At 27.9% G+C, this 17,924-nt stretch overlaps 1 protein-coding gene across 13 annotated transcripts in view; it reads left to right on the forward strand.

Moving 5' to 3' along the window:
• The window catches only part of LOC105846184 (protein FAM184A), a 69,753-nt gene that overhangs the window by 35,079 nt on the left and 16,750 nt on the right, over nt 1-17,924 (forward strand). For 6 of the 13 annotated variants that reach the window (XR_010637686.1, XR_010637678.1, XR_010637680.1 and 3 more), the window contains exons 4-8: nt 1,106-1,266; nt 4,760-4,816; nt 5,592-5,625; nt 5,706-5,799; nt 15,903-15,956. Coding sequence is in view for 3 of the 13 variants with exons in the window: in XM_065793716.1 (XP_065649788.1) it covers nt 16,602-17,730 (1,129 nt within the window). In the remaining 10 variants the exon portion in view is untranslated. Of the gene's footprint in view, nt 1-1,105; nt 1,267-4,759; nt 4,817-5,591; nt 5,626-5,705; nt 5,800-15,902; nt 15,988-16,510; nt 17,731-17,924 lie in introns of those variants that run through there. The other 7 variants (XR_010637683.1, XR_010637684.1, XM_065793716.1 and 4 more) reach the window with 3 other exon arrangements.

Raw genomic sequence — 17,924 nt, forward strand, 5'->3', positions numbered from 1 at the left:
CCATGAATTAAAGATGGAGTGTTAAACCTATTCTTGTTATTAACGCTGTGAAAGAAGATTTTCTTAAAGACTTTTGGGCTTAACTTCTGATATTAGATACGGGGTTTAATAAACTGAGAAGAATGGAGTTTTGCATCAGACAGAACTTTTTCTTATCGATTTTGAGCTGATATAGCCATTTGTTTTCAAGAGAGTTTAAAGGATATTACCCATCAATGCTGAGATCTGAAGAAGGAATAGCAGAGCTTAAATTAGTCTCACTAAGAGCAAGCAAGTCTGGTGAATTTTGTAGGTGGTGGAGATGGTTTTTTATGTTCAATATTTTGGGTTACTTTAGGCATGATTTAAGTTTAAAGAGAACTTGACTCATTTATAGATAGAGCACAGCCTTCTGAGCAAATAGCTATGCAGTTGTCTCAGTCCTGTTAATTAACCCTAAGTCATAACTTAAGGCTCCTTATGTGGCTTTGACAATCCGCACCAAATGCATAAACAGGGACACCATCCATGCTCAACATGGCACTGTTAATACTCTGATATTTTATAGCTGTTGATAGAATTAGTCTATCTGATAGCTACCAAACAGTTCAGGAAACCTTACACCAGCTGGCCTCAGAACCATTAAACTGAGCTTTAAAGCTGTACCCTCATTAGGAGATAACAGATTGCTTAAAAAAGCAAACCCTACAAGGTAGCTGGGCATAGGGCAGGTAGTACTGGATTACATGATACCTGTAGCATAATGATCATGATGATCCTGAACCTGACCTGGAGTGGTTAAAAGAAGTTATTTCATGTAAACAATACTTTAAAACATTAAACAAGATATTTTGGAAATAAGTTAGACATTTATACAACATTTACATTTGTCTTTTATATTACATATTGAATTTATACAACATTTACATTTGTACATTACCATTTATACAACAATTAAACTAGTATATTTATCTAAATAAAATGTTGCAAGTTTTTAATTAAGTGTAGTTTTAGAACTAATAGAAAGTTTAATAGTGTAGCACACAAATATTTTGTTTTATACTATAATAGTAAAATCAACAAGTATTATAAAGATGTTTTTGTGCAATAAAATTCTCTATTCTAGTGTGGATACTTATCAACTGAATTTACAAGAAGCATTCAGACAGCATAAGAAATGTTTCATTAGTAATTCTAAAAAAAGAGTGCAAAATGTAAAAGATCGTTGTTTGGAAAAAAAGCGTAGAAGGAAATGGTTTGCTGCCAAAAGATCATCTGGAATTAAGCGTAAGATTTTATATTATTTTGTTTTTCTCTTTTGTTTCTTATATTGTTATTTATTTTGAAAGTATATAATTTAAAAAATATTTTTAAATCATGCAAAATATATTGTTAAAACAAATACCAAAATTAAAATAACTTGTAATAAAAATAAGTTTTTCAAACATAACAGCAACAAACAAACAATTTTATTCTTTTTTCAATTGGTTGTTTTTATAAAATCTTTTATTGATTACTTATCTTTTAAATCCTAGTTGATTTTTGAAAATTGTTTTATGTTATATAAGGTCTCATAAAATTTAGACTTAAGTTAATATAGAGTGCTTCTTTAATTTTCATTTTGTTTTTGTTAGGAGCAGTATCCAAAATTTTAAAACAATTACAGTTACTTAGATTTTTATAATTAACAGATAAAATTAAATGCTTGTAAACATTAGATTGTTTGTCACTTGTAAGGCGCTCATGAACCCTTGTTAAGTGTCTGGAAGTTTCTCCCATATAACTGGCATTACATCCAGCACAAGAAAATTTGTAAAGACCTATGATGGTATAAATATAGCATAATAATAATGATAATAATAATAAGTAATAAAAAATAAATAAAAATAAATAGTAATGATAATAGTAATAAATAGTAATAATAATGTTAAATACAGTAATATAATAAGTACTATCTATATATTTTACTATATATAGGTATATATTTTACTATATATTTATCTATATATATTATAGTGATTATCATAAGGATAATGCAAAAAAAAAAAAAAAAAAAATCATAACAATATCAATAACAAAAAATATAACAGTAAAAAGAAGGAAAGAAAGGAAGAAGAGTCAAAGAAGTAGAAGTCATAGGAGTTTTGTTGTGATCCAGCATTTTTCAAGCATAGAAAAATTGAATATGATTTAAAGTAAAAGAAAAAAAAAAAAAAAATTGTTATACAGAATTAAGCGGGACGATTGCATAGAAAATAGTTTATTGTTTATTTATTACATGTTATATGGTTTAGTAGTGCCACAAATTTTAGAGCCATATAACTTTACAGGATGATGAAAATGAGGGTACTTGATTGTGACTAAATGAACATTTATATATTTTTATGTTTTATTTTTATGTTTTTATTTCTATTTTATTTTTATTTTATGAGTTTTATATTTTTATTTCTATTTTATGAATTTTATATTTTTATTTCTATTTTTGGTTTTATATTTTTATTTATGAGTTATTTTTATTTATTTCTATGTTACTTTTATTATATTAAAAATTTAGTTAAAAAATTTAGTGTTTGATATCATTAAGTTTCTGATTATCTAATATTTGAACATTATTATTTATCGGTTAGGAGTAAATTGCCTAATATGAAGGTGCGGATAAGTAATAAGTTGTTTTATGAGAGTACTGTTTAGTCTTTTTTGTCGCTGTTGTTTATAGAATAAACAAACCTATTTTTTAATATTTCTCGAATGGTTTTGTGGCTACGATTATTTTATTTTGCAGCTTTTCTTAGCAGACAACATTTTTGAAATGCAAGTCTCTTCTTTGGAGTATTAATTGGAACTATCACTTTTGAGTAGTATTTCTGTGTCTCATGGTTAGATTTTTGACTATAAATAGCTGATCTGGAGCAACTTTCTGCCCAGAAGTAGTTGTTGTTATTGTGATGATAATGGTGGTGATGATGACGATGATGATGATGATGATGATGATGATGATGATGATGATGATGATGATGATGATGATGATGATGATGATGATGATGATGACCATGACCATGATGGCGATGATGATGATGATGACCATGACCATGATGGCGATGATGATGATGATGACCATGACCATGATGGCGATGATGATGATGATGACCATGACCATGATGGCGATGATGATGATGATGATGATGATGATGATGATGATGATGATGATGATGATGATGATGATGATGATGATGATGATGATGAAGTTTCTAAGAAAAAAGAAATACTAATACCAAAAGTTATAATAGGTGTATGCATATGTAACCGCTGTTTAAAATAAGACAAGTTAATTTTCTTTTTAAGACAAAATTAATGTATGGATGATTATGTGTGTGAAACTACGTTCAATTTGCTTTAAATATCATAGTTTTTAATTTGATTTTATTCATATCTAGATAATTTTATACATCTTTCAAAATGAACAACTTTGTGCCTTCAAATATGCATTTGCGGGAAGTATTACTTCACTATTTTATTTTAAAGAAAACTGCTGCAGAAAGTCATCGTTTGCTTGTAGAAGCTTATTCTGACCATGCTTTATCTGAAACAACTTGCAGAGATTGGTTTAGAAGATTTAAAAGTGGCGATTTCGATCTTGACAACAAGGAACGTGGTAAACCTCCAAAAAAATTTGAAGATTCAGAATTGCAAAGTTTATTGGACGAAGACGATGCTCAATCCCAAGAACAATTAGCAGAAGAGTTGAATGTTGATCAGGCAACAATTTCAAGACGTTTACAAGCTCTCGGTAAAATAAGAAAGGAAGGAAAATGGGTTCCACATGAATTGAAAGAACGTGATATTGAAAGGCGTTTAGTGACATGCGAAATGTTATTGAATCGTTTTGAAAGAAAGTCTTTTTTGCATCGAATAGTGACTGGAGATGAAAAATGGATTTATTTTGACAATCCAGTCCGCACAACACATTATGTTGACCCAGGCGCACCTGTAAAATCAACACCAAAGAGAAATATTCATGGAAATAAGGCTTTGCTGTCTATTTGGTGGGATCAGATTGGTGTGGTATACTATGAGTTGCTAAAACCTAAAGAAACAATTGATGGGCCACTTTACAGACTCCAATTATTCCGTTTAAGAAAAGCATTAGAAGAAAAACGACCCGAATATGCTGAGAGACACGATAAAATAATTCTTCAACATGACAATGCTCGTCCTCATGTTTGTAAAGTTGTTCAAACAGCGTTGAAAACTATCGGATGGGAAGTCTTATGCCACCCGCCGTATTCACCAGACCTTGCTCCATCAGATTACTATTTATTCCGATCAATGTCACATGGCTTGGCAGATCAGCACTTCTCGAATTATGAAGAGGTCAAAAAATGGCTCGATGATTGGATAGCTTCTAAACCTGAGAAATTCTATTGGGATGGAATTCATAAGTTACCAAAAAATTGGCAAAAAGTAGTAGAAAATAATGGAAATTACATTCAAAGAAATATAAATAAACTATCTCCAAAACAAACGTTCTAATTCAAAGAAAAAACAGCGGTTTCATATGCATACACCTATTAAGAAAGCACCATCAATATTTAAAAAAATAGGTAACTGTGTTAAACATAAGGCAGTGATTTGGTTTTATTTTTGTAACAATTTTCATGTGTATGTCTACCAAATCCTTAGTTGATGTATCTGCTGAAGTCTCACCAACGATTATTTTGTGTTTCTGCTTAAGTCCCACTTATGGTTATTTTGTGTAGTAATATTTATTATGTCTATTCAGGCTCAATTGAAAATGAAATTACTCAAGAATGGCAATATCCACACACTGGGCAGTCAGGTACATTTTTCAATATATGGGTATCAATCAATGAATGACACTATATTTATCAATTATTCACTTATTTTTATTATTATTGTTATTTACTTTAATTAAAGTTCTTAATCATTTAGTTTAATCACTAATGAAGTTGCAATATAAAAACATAAATACTTTAAAAATGACATAAATTGGTTGGATTGATATTGTTTTAATTTGTTTAATAAAAAGACATTTATGTAATGACCTAAGCACTAGTTAACCAGCACCTAAGCACTAGTTAGGTAGCAGTTTTTTCCATCTCTAGTCTCTGCTAAAGTTAAATCGTAAAGTTTGGTTACAATTAAAAATATCTACCAAAAGAACATGTGCAAATTTTATTACTGTATTTACTTATATGTATTTATTACTGTATATATATGTATTTATTACTGCAACTACTTAATAGTTGTTGTTTTATGGAACATTAGAATTGTTATGAGTTCTTATGACCTAATAGATATCATTATATATCTTTGTATTATGACTTTAGTTTTTTAGTTACATTGACTATGTAGTTAATTTTTTTAGCTGTATTGTCAATGTATGTAATTTTTTTTTTTTTTGGTTGTGTTGTCACAATATCAATTTTTTTTTAGTTATATTACTACTGTATTTAATTTTTTTTAGTTAAGCTTTCACTGCATTTAATTATTTTTCAATTGTGTTGTCACTATCTTTTTTTTTTTTAGTTATGTTATCACTATCTAATTTTGTTGTTGTTGCGATATTAACTTTTACTTTCAATGTTTTTTAGTAAAATCTTTACAAAAGCAACAGAATAAAAAAAGGTTGTTGTTAACTTTATTATAGTTTATTTTTATTTTGTTATTATATACTTTATCTTTAATTATTTAGGTTTTTTTTGTAGGCTGAATTTTCAAAAGCTAGGCTTTCAGCAACTCGAACAGGAAAGAATTGCACGTCTTAAAGCAAATCGTATGAAGATGAAACTCTTTGATATGGTTAATAGTTTTTGTTAATAACTAAGTTAGTAAAGTTGTCCCAGGAAAAAATCCTTCTTATTGGGTCTCTTAGACATTGTTTTGTTTTAAAAAAAAAAATGTTAATTGTGATGAGTCATTCCATATGAAATCATCCAAAAAAAAGATTTTACATTAACAGTGCATATTAAATAAATATGGACTGTTAATGAAAAAACTTTTCATTAACAGTGCATATTAAATAATAACTGCGAAAATTTCAGAAAAAAATATACATGGGTTGTTGAGATATCGTCAACAAATTGACAATATCTCAACAAATAATTTAATTGAAATAATGTCAATTCAGCATTTTTGTGGTTATCTGAAGAGACAACAAAGGATCTTTGACATATAATATTATGATAATGCTCTGGAGGATTTTCCTAAAATTTTGAGTCTAAATAGATTTTTACTCAAGGAATTCAAAAGTTCTACTTTTAGGTCTTGATGTCTCAAGAAATGCCTTGTTCATCCAGTTTTTTTCAAAACTATTGATTTGTGAATTATTGATTTTCAGAGCTAAAAGATTGGCTGTCACCCAAAATCGCTGGCGAAAATGTTAATTTTATATCATTACTTTATCTTAGGTTTACTGAAAAAAATTAGATTTATGAATTGTCTCTGTAATATTTGATCAAAGTAAGCACTCAAAAATAACATCTTTTCCAATTTTTGAAAAACTTAAATTATGTTACTAAGGATATAAAATGTTTTTTAAAACAATTTTTTTAATTAAAACTTCAATATAACGTTATTTATTAACTAGTTTAGAGCATATTTAGTCATGGGCATTTGAAGGGGGCAAAAGAAGGTGCAACCTCTCCATAACCCCTTCTAACCCCACCCCACCCCCTCCCTCCTCTATCTCTCTCCGGATTTGAAAAAAACAAACAAACAACAAATACTAAGTTACTAGAAATATGTAAATAAATTACAACAACACTATTTTAAACACTTATTTTTTTTATTTAATTTTTTCTAGCCAACCGCTTATATTCTTTAAATCTAAATCAGATATACTGAACGTACAACCTGACAATGTTGTGGGTGTAGAAATTATGCATATAACTTCGGAGTTAAGTACCGAGCATTCATCATTTTTCATTGGCCAAAAGAAATTTTTAACTGGTCCATGTGGATGTATAAATCTGACTTTAATATCAAGTTCACTTACAAAATTTATCATAACATGCAACATTGTCTATTTTTTTAATGTTTAATGAAATCTCTTTATTATTTTTGTTTTATTGTGTAATATCAATTACTTCAGTATGTGTATCCACACATACTGAAGTATTTGATATATAATTTTTTATAACTTATTGTATTTGAGCTTAAAGGAATAAAATGCTGATACTTCCTTGTGCCAGGAACTACCATCTAAATATTTTTTTACCATTTTAGTACCAGGTTCTACCATCTAAATATTTTTTTTCTAAATCAGCTCGTATTTGTTCAATTTCCTCCTTTTTCTTGAATCTTATAAACAAACCCTGTGTCATGATTAAGATCTTCTGAAAGGTAACAAAAATATTTTTTTTGAGAAATGTTTTTTCTTGAAAATAAATTACAGTTGTAAAATGTGAACATTGATTTTTGCTCCTGTGAGAGCAAAAATTAGTGTTAAAACTTTGAACTTCACCTTGGCCAACAAATTGATAATTTTCAGCAAAATCTCCTGATATTAAATATTCATTTTAATTTATTTTTTCTTTACAGTTTTTCAAGGATCTACTTTGTGTTTTTGCTATAAATGAATGTGTGGTAAGGTTGCCAATGTTGTCACATAAGAAATCATTAAACATATCTAGTGGCATTGATTGTAACAATAGTGTTGTACGGTCAGTACTCTGCCATCGCTTGAATACTACATCTTCTAGCTCATGGTCTATAAACTCATGCATTAAACCCAAAGTGCCAAGACAAGTTGTGTTTGCTTTAAAGAGAATGATGAAAAAAGTTTTTGGACAGAATTTTTTTAAGTAAAACAAAATAATAAATGTGCACCAACAAAAACAAACTTTGTTGTTTTACTTAAAGCTCGCCGTCTCCACAGCAGCAATTATACGCTGCAATCTACAGACTTTATAATTTATTCAAGCACATTTAATTCCAAAGAGTTTTAGTAAATGATGTCATTGTAGAATTTCGATAAGAAATCTTAAAAAAATTTTTGTTAGCAAATTATAGATTTTTTTTTTTCATTTTAGATTAAGAATTTGTTTAGTTACTTATCATTATATAAAAGTTTTTTTTTTTAATCATAAATTACTATAGAATTTTTTTAGTTATTTCAAATTATTATCTTTTTGTTATTTTTATGAAGTTCGCATTAAAAATGATATTAGGTTGGTGCAAAAGAAAATTCGTTTTTTTTTTCAGTACTATTTATTAAATATAGTTAAAATTAAGAAGTTATTCGTCATCAAAATAATTTCCTTGGCTATCTATGACCTTTTGCCATTTTGTGACCAACTGACTAATTCCATCTCTGTATAAAGACTGGGGCTTTACTTCCAAATAGGCATCTAGCTGATTTTGTAAATCTTGATTTTCTTTGAATGATTTATCCCGTAAAAAATGTTCCATTGAACAGAACAAATGGTAATCTGATGGTGCCATGTCTGGTGAATATGCAGGATGCGGCAAGACTTCCCAGCCTAGTTCTAAAACTGTTTCCTTGGTTTTCATAGCAACATGGGGTCGAGCATTGTCGTGCAGCAATATGACTTTACAGTTTCTATGACCTGGTCCGGACCTTTTTTCTAAGTTTTTTTTATTCAAACGTCTCAATTGTTGCGAGTAGCGTACAGCATTAATAGTTTGCTTCGGTTTCAGCAGTTCATAGTATATTATACCTTTCATATCCCACCATACGCTAAGCATTAACTTTTTTCGATGAATATCGGGTTTAGGTGAGGCAGATGCTGGATGACTAGGACTCAACCACTGTTTTTTGTTGGAAGGATTGTCATAATAAACCCACTTTTCACCACCCTTTTTTGTACTTAGCCATATGAGAAATACAGGTGCTCAAACATTGCATTTTATTGTTTTCAGTCAAGTCATGTGGGACCCATTTTCCGACCTTTTGAACCTTTCCCATGTCATATAATTGTCTTAAAACAGTCGAATGATCAACTCATTAGCAAACCACTTCTGGCAAACGCGAACATTTAAAGAATCCACACCGTAAACAGAACAAATTGCTTCTGTCGCTTTTGTTGCATTTTTACCCTGTCGAAGTTCGTACAACATGCAATGTCTAAAATGTATTTTGGACATTTCCAAAAAAAGAATTATATATACAATGTTATTAAAAAATTAGAATTTCTAATTTAAAATGTGCAAAAAAGATTGGTCTTTCAACTAATATATATATTGTTTGCATTTGCACTATGCATGTGCATCATATTTGACTTTGAAATTATGCAAATTTACTTTTGCACCAACCTAATAATAAAATATTTCAGACATTTTAAGCTTGTTTATTGCTGTAAATTAATTTTATGTTATATTTATTGTTATTAAATTATTATTATCCATATAAAGGTTCTGTTAAAAAAATTATTTTGTATTTTTTAACCTTATAAAAGTTTAATTAACAGCATTTAGGGATTCTTCATAAAGTACGTACGCTTGGGTGAGGGAGAGGGGGTTTGCAAAGAGCATATATGAGATGGAGGGCAGGGGGTCAATTATAAAAGTACAGAGACACTGATGTAAAAAATATATCATAAAATGTTGGGTAGGTAGGTTAAGAGCCTAGATAGTTTTAGGGAGATAGAGGGTACTCAAAAAAATTCTAGCAAAATGTGGAATGGGGGAGGGGGAGAAGAAGGGCCGAAATTCAGGCGTAGGTACATTATGGACGACCCCTTATTTGCTAAACTTTTCATTGGGTTACATATATTCTCGAAATACTTATTTAATCAAGATATATTTAATAAAAGATATATTTAATAAAATTTATTCTATAAAAAATGTATTGCTCATTTAATTTTATTTTTAAAGTAAATAATTATTGTTAAAGATTGCAAAAAAAGTGTATTATTATTGAGTCAATTTTGATATCGAAATTGTTTAATGAAAAACATTTCATTGTCAATTTTGCTAGTTTTTTGATAAGAGAAATGTAAAATACTTGCCAAACACGACATATAAATTAGGGAATATTAAATATGTTTTTTAGCGTGCGCTTCAACACAATAACAATTTTAATTGCCATTTGTCTTGAATTATTGCCATAAAACATTATTTATTGCTTTAATTAATAAAAAGCTGTCTGTTTCATTCTCTGTTATGCATAGATGATTTTTTTTTTCAACTTTTTTTTACTTTACATAGCCATGTGCAAAAAAAGTTAATGTTTGTTATTATTACTATTATTAATACTGCACACATCAGTTTATATTTTAAAGAATATTACCTAATTAGTAATTTCAACTCAACAAAGACATTCTTTTTTAATTGGTATAGTTTTACAATATCCATATTTATACCATTGTTCAGCACCAACTCTCAAACGCCTCAACTTTGACATTTTAGCAATATCAAAATTCAAATTTTCATAGCTGATACTTTTTTTAAAGAGGTTCGAATCGGTATGGAGTTGCCAACATTTTAATTGTTGAGTTATCAAAATCCAAATGCAAAATACAAAATTACCTTAATATTCATATGCAAATCATCAATATTTATCAATTTCCACTAAATTGACATACTTAATATTTTCTAACTATAAATTAAAGAATTCAGCTATTATCTCTAATAAATGATGTCGTTTACCAAAATTATTTATTAGTTAAAAATTTTTAAAATGTCATTTCGATAGAAGAACAAAAATGTCATAGCAATAAACGACTTAGATAAACTAAAAAAAAGTTCATATCATTTACATAAAAAGAAAGAATGATTCAGAGTATATAATGAGGTGATCAACAACTTTTTTATATATTTATTTTATTTAAGAGTGTAATATAAAAATCTTAAATTATTTGGTTCTCGCACTCTATAAAAAAATGTTCTTATGTTTAACTTCCTATAATATTTATAGGAAAGTCATATGATTGATAATAAATGCTATTTTAAAAAACAAATAAAATAATAACAAATAATATTGATTCAAAAAAAAAATTCTACAATGACGTCATTTACTAAAACTCTTTGGAATTAAACGCACTTGAATAAATTATAAAGTCTGTAGATTGCGGCTATATTTTAAAGACTCTGAGAGAATTGCTACTGTGGAGGCAGTGAGCTTTGAGTAAAACAACAAAGTTTGTTTTTGTTAGTATACATTATTTTGTTAGTATACATTATTTACATATTATTTTGTTTTACTTAAAAAAAATTCTGGTCAAATTTTTTTTTTTATCATTCTCTTTAAAATAAACACAACTTGTCTTGGCACTTTGGGATCCCTTTAAATGCAACATGTAATTCATTAAGATGGAGAAGTAATAACCATTTTTGTTGGTTTTTCTTAACGCTAACAAAATCTTTTTTTCCTGGCATAATTCTTGAAAACTCATCGTTTTGATAAAAGTTAATTACTAATTGGGATGTTTCTGGGGAAAGAATTTTTTCATTTTTTTTTTTCTGGCAATGATAGAATTCTTTGCTAATTTTTAACACGTTTTGAAGTTTGAACAAGATACTCAGACACTTTAAAGTAATTTGATATCTTTTTACATGCCCATGATTTTAATGCAAGTGTTAATCTTTGCACTTTATGGGGGTAAGAGTCAGTTACAGAAATTTCTTTATGATTTCATACATTAAAACCTCTAGATCGTAATCTTTCTCTAATTTATATTAAGAAATGGTGCTGTTCGTTTCTGCTGTTAAAGAAGTTTCATTAATATCATATGCTAATGAAACCATTTTTACAACTCTGTCTATAGTGTCGCCAAACTTTTGTTTTGCTGCAGGTATTTTGCAGTATTTTGGAATTTTCCATTGAATTGCTTACGATAAATCTATAACTTCGAAACACAAAACTTGACAAACAAGACCACTGGGCAGAGAAACAAGTTGAGTGCAGTACTTCCAGGGATATGATGGGGATCAAACTTGAAACTTCTCGCTTATCAGGCAAGCGCTCTACCATTACTGCATGTTCACAAGAAACATCTTTGAGTTGAAAACCTTGTTTTCTAGAAAATCCAGTTATGTGGAAATAAATGTTGAGAGTGTTACCTATGTCATATTTCTCCATATTCAATATATTTATTGTTTTTAATACCAATAGTTAAAAGAACAACTAAACAATAAATATAATGTACTAATATAATGTATAATATACTATATGATTTTTAAAGACAATCTTAACTAAAAATTTCAAAATGCCATAGTGTTTATTCCAAATGTATTTTAAAGTGTTGGCATTTAACAATTTGAAATAAATAATGAAAATGAATTCAAATGCAACAAAACAATTTACTAAGTTTGAACTAAAACAAAACAATTTGAAAACTCAAAAACATTTTTTTTCATTATGTTTCTAAATTCTAATTTAGAAATAAATGATCACTATTAACTCATTATTATGTTAGTGATGTATTGATGACAAAGATCGATTGTGGCTAATAATAGGTTTTAATGTATTTATATAAAGGTATTATATAATATTATAAAGGATGTAAAATACACATATAGCATATACCTATACATCAGCAGTGACTCGACCTACTAGCCTATGCCATTGGTAGCCAGCAACCAATTAATCAGGTTAACCATTGGTTAATTAATCTGCATTGGCCGAGGCATCAGCATTGGCTATTAAGCCAAATCAAACTAGTGCATAGGCGCACCTTATATATGCAAATTGCTTACCGAATATTAATATATTTTCTTTATATGCATACATTAAACCCAATCATTAGCTTCAATCAACCTTTGTCATCGGTATATCATTATTTTACGCAATAAAAAAATCTTAGGATGTGGGGGGTTAGCTCTTTTCTATACCCCTTCATATGACCATGAATATGTCCCAAACTAGTTATTAAATAACGCTATATTGAAGTTTAAATTAAAAATTTAAATTAGATTAAAGTTAAAAGTCTTCTTCATTACAAAATTTAAGTTATTTTATGAAATTTAAGTAAATTCTAAAAAGATGTTATTTCAGAGTGCTTTGTTTGGTCAAATATAACATAGACGATTCATAAATCTAATTTTTTTTCTGTAGACCTAAGATAAAGTTATAATATACAATCAACATTTTTGCCAGCAATTTCAGGTAACAGCCTTCATTTAGCTCAAAAAACCAATAATTTTGAAGAAAATTGAGTAAGCAAGGCACTTTTTGAGAATATCAAGTTCTAATAGTTTTTATTTTTGAATCCTTCAAGCAAAAACTTGGGTTGAAAATTTTTGGAAAATTCCCAAAACCAATATCATATCAATTGTGTCTTTTAGCCCTGTTATTAACAACTGTTAGTTTGTGCAAACAGACACTAATGTCTTAAAAGAACTGTTTTTAAAACTTTTCTTTAACTTTGACAGGTCTTCTTCTTCTATGATAGAAAATTATCTTTGGTTATACTAAGATCAAGAAAAAATATATAGGACTACTGAGAAATGAACTCAGATAACTTTGAGAAGGAACTGATCTTTTAAGCTCTTGTTGTTAAAGTGGTTAATCTCTGGAACATCATATTTCATCGGTTTTTTCTTTTTCAATTGGCAAAAGAAAAAACCAATCCACTTTACAGATCTTGATAGATCCAATTGGATCTATCAAGATCTGTAAAGTGGGTCTATCATGATCAGCTTAGAATGGTGACAACAACAGCGGTTTCAGCTCTCACACTAATTTGATACCTAAGAAAAAGCAGATCATTTCATTTTTTAAACAATATAATATTTGAATTGTTATTCTTTAAAATTTTGTATTTATATTTGTTATATACTTAACTCTTTATACATATACTTATTTACCTTTTCATGAATGGAATCTACTTATCCAAAACACCATGCTGAGATGAAAGCAAATCTTGGTTAAGTCATCCATCTTTTTTTCCTTGTAGTAGAAATCTTAAAGTTTGTTCCACTTTGTATTCATTAGAAAATTACTAATCAAAGTTTCTCAAAGCTTCGTGTTCTGTTCTTTTTTCTAGTAATTAGATTGCTCTCTTTTGCTCAAGTTCTGTTGTTTTTTCTAGTAATCAGATAGCTCTCTTTTGCTCAAGGTTTTGTGATCAGTTCTTATTATTTTACAGTATAATAGTTTAGTTATGTAGAAACTTTATTGCAACAATCAAAATAATCACATAACTGATCACAAAATATGTAAAAATTGTCATTAAACAATAAAATGTGTATTATTTACATAAGCATAATATAGCAATATATAATATTAACATCTAACATGCTAAAAGCAGCAAATTAATGTATTCTAAAATAGCAGTTATTTACGTTTTCTTCTATATAGTGTATAGATTTATACTTGTGGCATCTTAGCCCTCTACTCAGTTCATTTGATGTTTAGTGTTCCCTTCTCTATCATCACTAACAAGATTCTAGGATATCTGGATGTTTGTGTCTCTTCATATGCTATTGGCTTTGCCCTGCTGTTAAAGTGGGTACTTTTACACTTGGTGGTGTTTGATAAACAATATTATAATAAAACATGTTATTTTAGTATTCTTATAAAGCATGTAAGCTTTCTATTCACCCAATTGAAAATGAACAAAAACCTATTGAGACTTTACCATATGACCAGACAGAACATAACAATCCACAACACCATCTTACCTGTAGATCCTATGTGATAGTGGTGTAGTGGTAAAGCACTTGCCTTATAAGCAAGAAGTTCCGAGTTCGATCCCTACCATGTCCCTGGTAGAACCGCGCTCAACTTATTTTTCTGTGCAGCAGCCTTGTTCATCAAGGTTTATGCTTCAGAGTTATAGAGTTGAGAGAGGGTTATAACCGCAGCTTAAGTAATCTCAACTTAAGCTGTGGTCTTGGGGAGGTGAATTAAAATAAAAAAAGGTATTTTCAGTCTCTAATATCACTAAACCAGCTATTTGTTTTTTGCTGTAATATTTTTTCAATAATCTTATTCAACTTTTTCGTATATAGTTCTCTATTTCTTATTTTACAAGACCACCTGTCTCTGTGTGACCATGATAATAGTGGAAAAAACAAGAACCATCACTAAAATGTTTGATGGGATGATTGCCAAATCGGAACACAACCTTACTAAAGCAAAGAAATGAGTATTTAGTAGAGGGTTAGGATTATGTTTCTAAATAAATATTCATAGAAGTAGAATCTCAAAATTTGAAAAAAAAGGATGCATAGAAAATAACAAACATGTTAGCACCATGCTTGTCATGACTTGATGTCATGTTGTGTCGTGAACAGACTCATAAAAAATGACAAACATATGAGCACCATTTTTGGCATAACTTGATGTCATGTCGTGTTGTGAAAAGACACAACAACAAAAATAAACATGCTATGTTTACTTTTCTGCATAGTCTTTTCCTAAAAATCAACATGATACCACATATTGATGTTGTAAAGCTGTTGTAGTTTGAAAACTAGAAGTGAAATTATAGTAATTAATTTCACTTTGACAACATATACATTGTGTAGTTATTCTAGGTAAATAAATTAAGTTATAAATTACAAATCATATAGCTCTAGATATTTATCAGTGCGAGTTATGAATAAGTTCAAGCTTTTACTTTTGATGATAAAATCTGGTAGTTTGTTCCACATTGATGAGACTCTATTAGTTAATGTTGATTTAGTGCAGAAATAGTTTTCTTAGTTTTTCAGCACAATTTTGAAATTTTATTTTTTATATTTTTCATATTTTTGTTTGCAAAGAACAAGAGAATTTGACTATTTTGTTAAAAGTGTTTTAAAAAAAGACTGCATGGTATTTAAAATATATTTAGTTAAAAAGTAAAATAAAAATTTGTATTAAGGCTATTTTGTGTATGGTATTTCTTTATATTTAAAAATTTATGTTGCATTGTTTTTGTTTTGTTTTTTTGTTTTGTTTTTTTAGTAACATTATTTTGAATTCTAATAGTCTTTTTTCCTTCTTTTTTTTTTAGAAAATTCGTCAACGATTTATTTCACACAAACTCACTATGAAATCTTATCCACATGTAATTCAAAATTAAAATATAGATAAAATTTGTAAATATATTTATTTTATGTTTTAGTATTTATAAATATATTTATTATAGTTTTCTTAAGATATCAGGTAATGTTTAATTATCTTTTATTTTGTTTAGTTATCTTGCATTTATAATTTTTAATGAAAATTTTTGTATTTTTACAGCAATAGTTTTTGAAACATTACTTATTTCACAAATTTGTAAATAAAATTTTGTGTTTTTGTTACATAAAAATTTTTTTTTAATTAATAGTATATTCTATTATATTCATTGTGTTATTGTTATTGTGTTGAGTAGCTTCCACTATTACCTTTGTGTTGCTGTATATATATACGTACACACAAATATATGTATATGTATATGTATATATATATATATATATATATATATATATATATATATATATATATATATATATATATATATATATATATGTATATATATATATATATATGTATGTATATATATATATGTATGTATATATATATATATATATGTATGTATGTATGTATGTATGTATGTATATATGTATGTATGTATTTATAGAGAATGATATATGCAATTTATAGAGAATTATAGCATGTATAAAAATTTCAGAAATGCAATTCATATAGTATTTTGTAAGTTGTAATAATGGCAAGAAGAAATGATGATGTTTCTAATGATTTGCACATAAAAATGTGTAAAAAAATCGCACAAATTACTAAAGTTGTTTTTCATCTCAACTCTAAAGTGTCAGAAAATCAAAAAGTTATCAATGAAAGTAAAGTCAAGCATGATGAAAATATTAAGTGTTTAACTAAAAGTTTTAATGCTAAAACTGTTAAATATGAGCAACAACTTGAAGCTGCACAGCAGCAGCAGAAGGTTGCTAACTATATTCAATGTGATTTTGAAAAGGTTAGGCTTGAAAATCAGTATTTGCTTACTAAATTAAATGAACATCAGGAAGCTAATTATTTGTATAAAGAGCAATTAAGTAGGGCATTTGAAGAAAAAGGTTTTCTTCAAAATCAGCTTCTTAAACAAAAGAACGACACTGAATTACTAATTAAAGAGCTTATATTTGATTTGGAGAATAAAATGCAGATTTTATTAGAAAAAAAAGAATCACAGTATCAAGAAGAAATAAATACCATTAAATCTGACAATGAAAAAAAACTATCTGAAATCGACCACAAAAATAAGCTTTTAGAATTAGATAACGAAAAAAAACTAATGGAAATCAGTTTTTTTAAAGTTAATTCAAATGATCTTAATATACGAGTTCAAAGTTTAGAAGAAATAAAAGTGTCACTTGAGTTTGAAATTGCAAAGTTAACAAAGTCTTACAACACAAAGATAAATGAACTAAATTTGTTTTATGAAAATGAAATTAACATGCTGAAAGTAAAATATGTCCATGACAATGAAAATTTTCAATTTAAAGAAAAGTCTCAACTTCAAGATTTAGAATCTAAAAGTTTCAATTTTCAAAACCAAGTTCGTATGCTCCAATGTGAATTATCTATAAAAGAAAAAGAAATGAGCGATTTGAAAATAGAATTTGCTTTTTTGCAGGATTCACTTGGAACTAAGAATGTTTTGCTATCTCAATTGGTTAATGAGTTAGAAGAAAAAAAACAATGCATTTTAGCCTTGGAAGAAAATGTAAAAATTAGCAAGAATGAAAACATTGCCAAATTAGATGAAGCTAGATTAACATTTAAAAACCTTGAAAAAGAAAGAGACAATGCAATGTTGCATATGTCAGAAAAAAATGGTTTGTTTTATTTAATCATTTATTTTTCATTCTTTTTTTACAAGCATCAGTGAAGAGGTGTGTCAATTAAAAAAGTTTTTATGAATTGTAACAAATATTTTTTGACAGAACTGTTATAAAAAAGTAATAAAACCAAGAAAATTCTGACTCCAACTTTAGAAGTTTTTAAATAATCATTAGACTGTTTTTAACAT

Source organism: Hydra vulgaris, chromosome 03 (genome assembly GCF_038396675.1).
Source record: "Hydra vulgaris chromosome 03, alternate assembly HydraT2T_AEP".
NCBI classification, from domain to species: Eukaryota; Metazoa; Cnidaria; class Hydrozoa; order Anthoathecata; family Hydridae; genus Hydra; species Hydra vulgaris.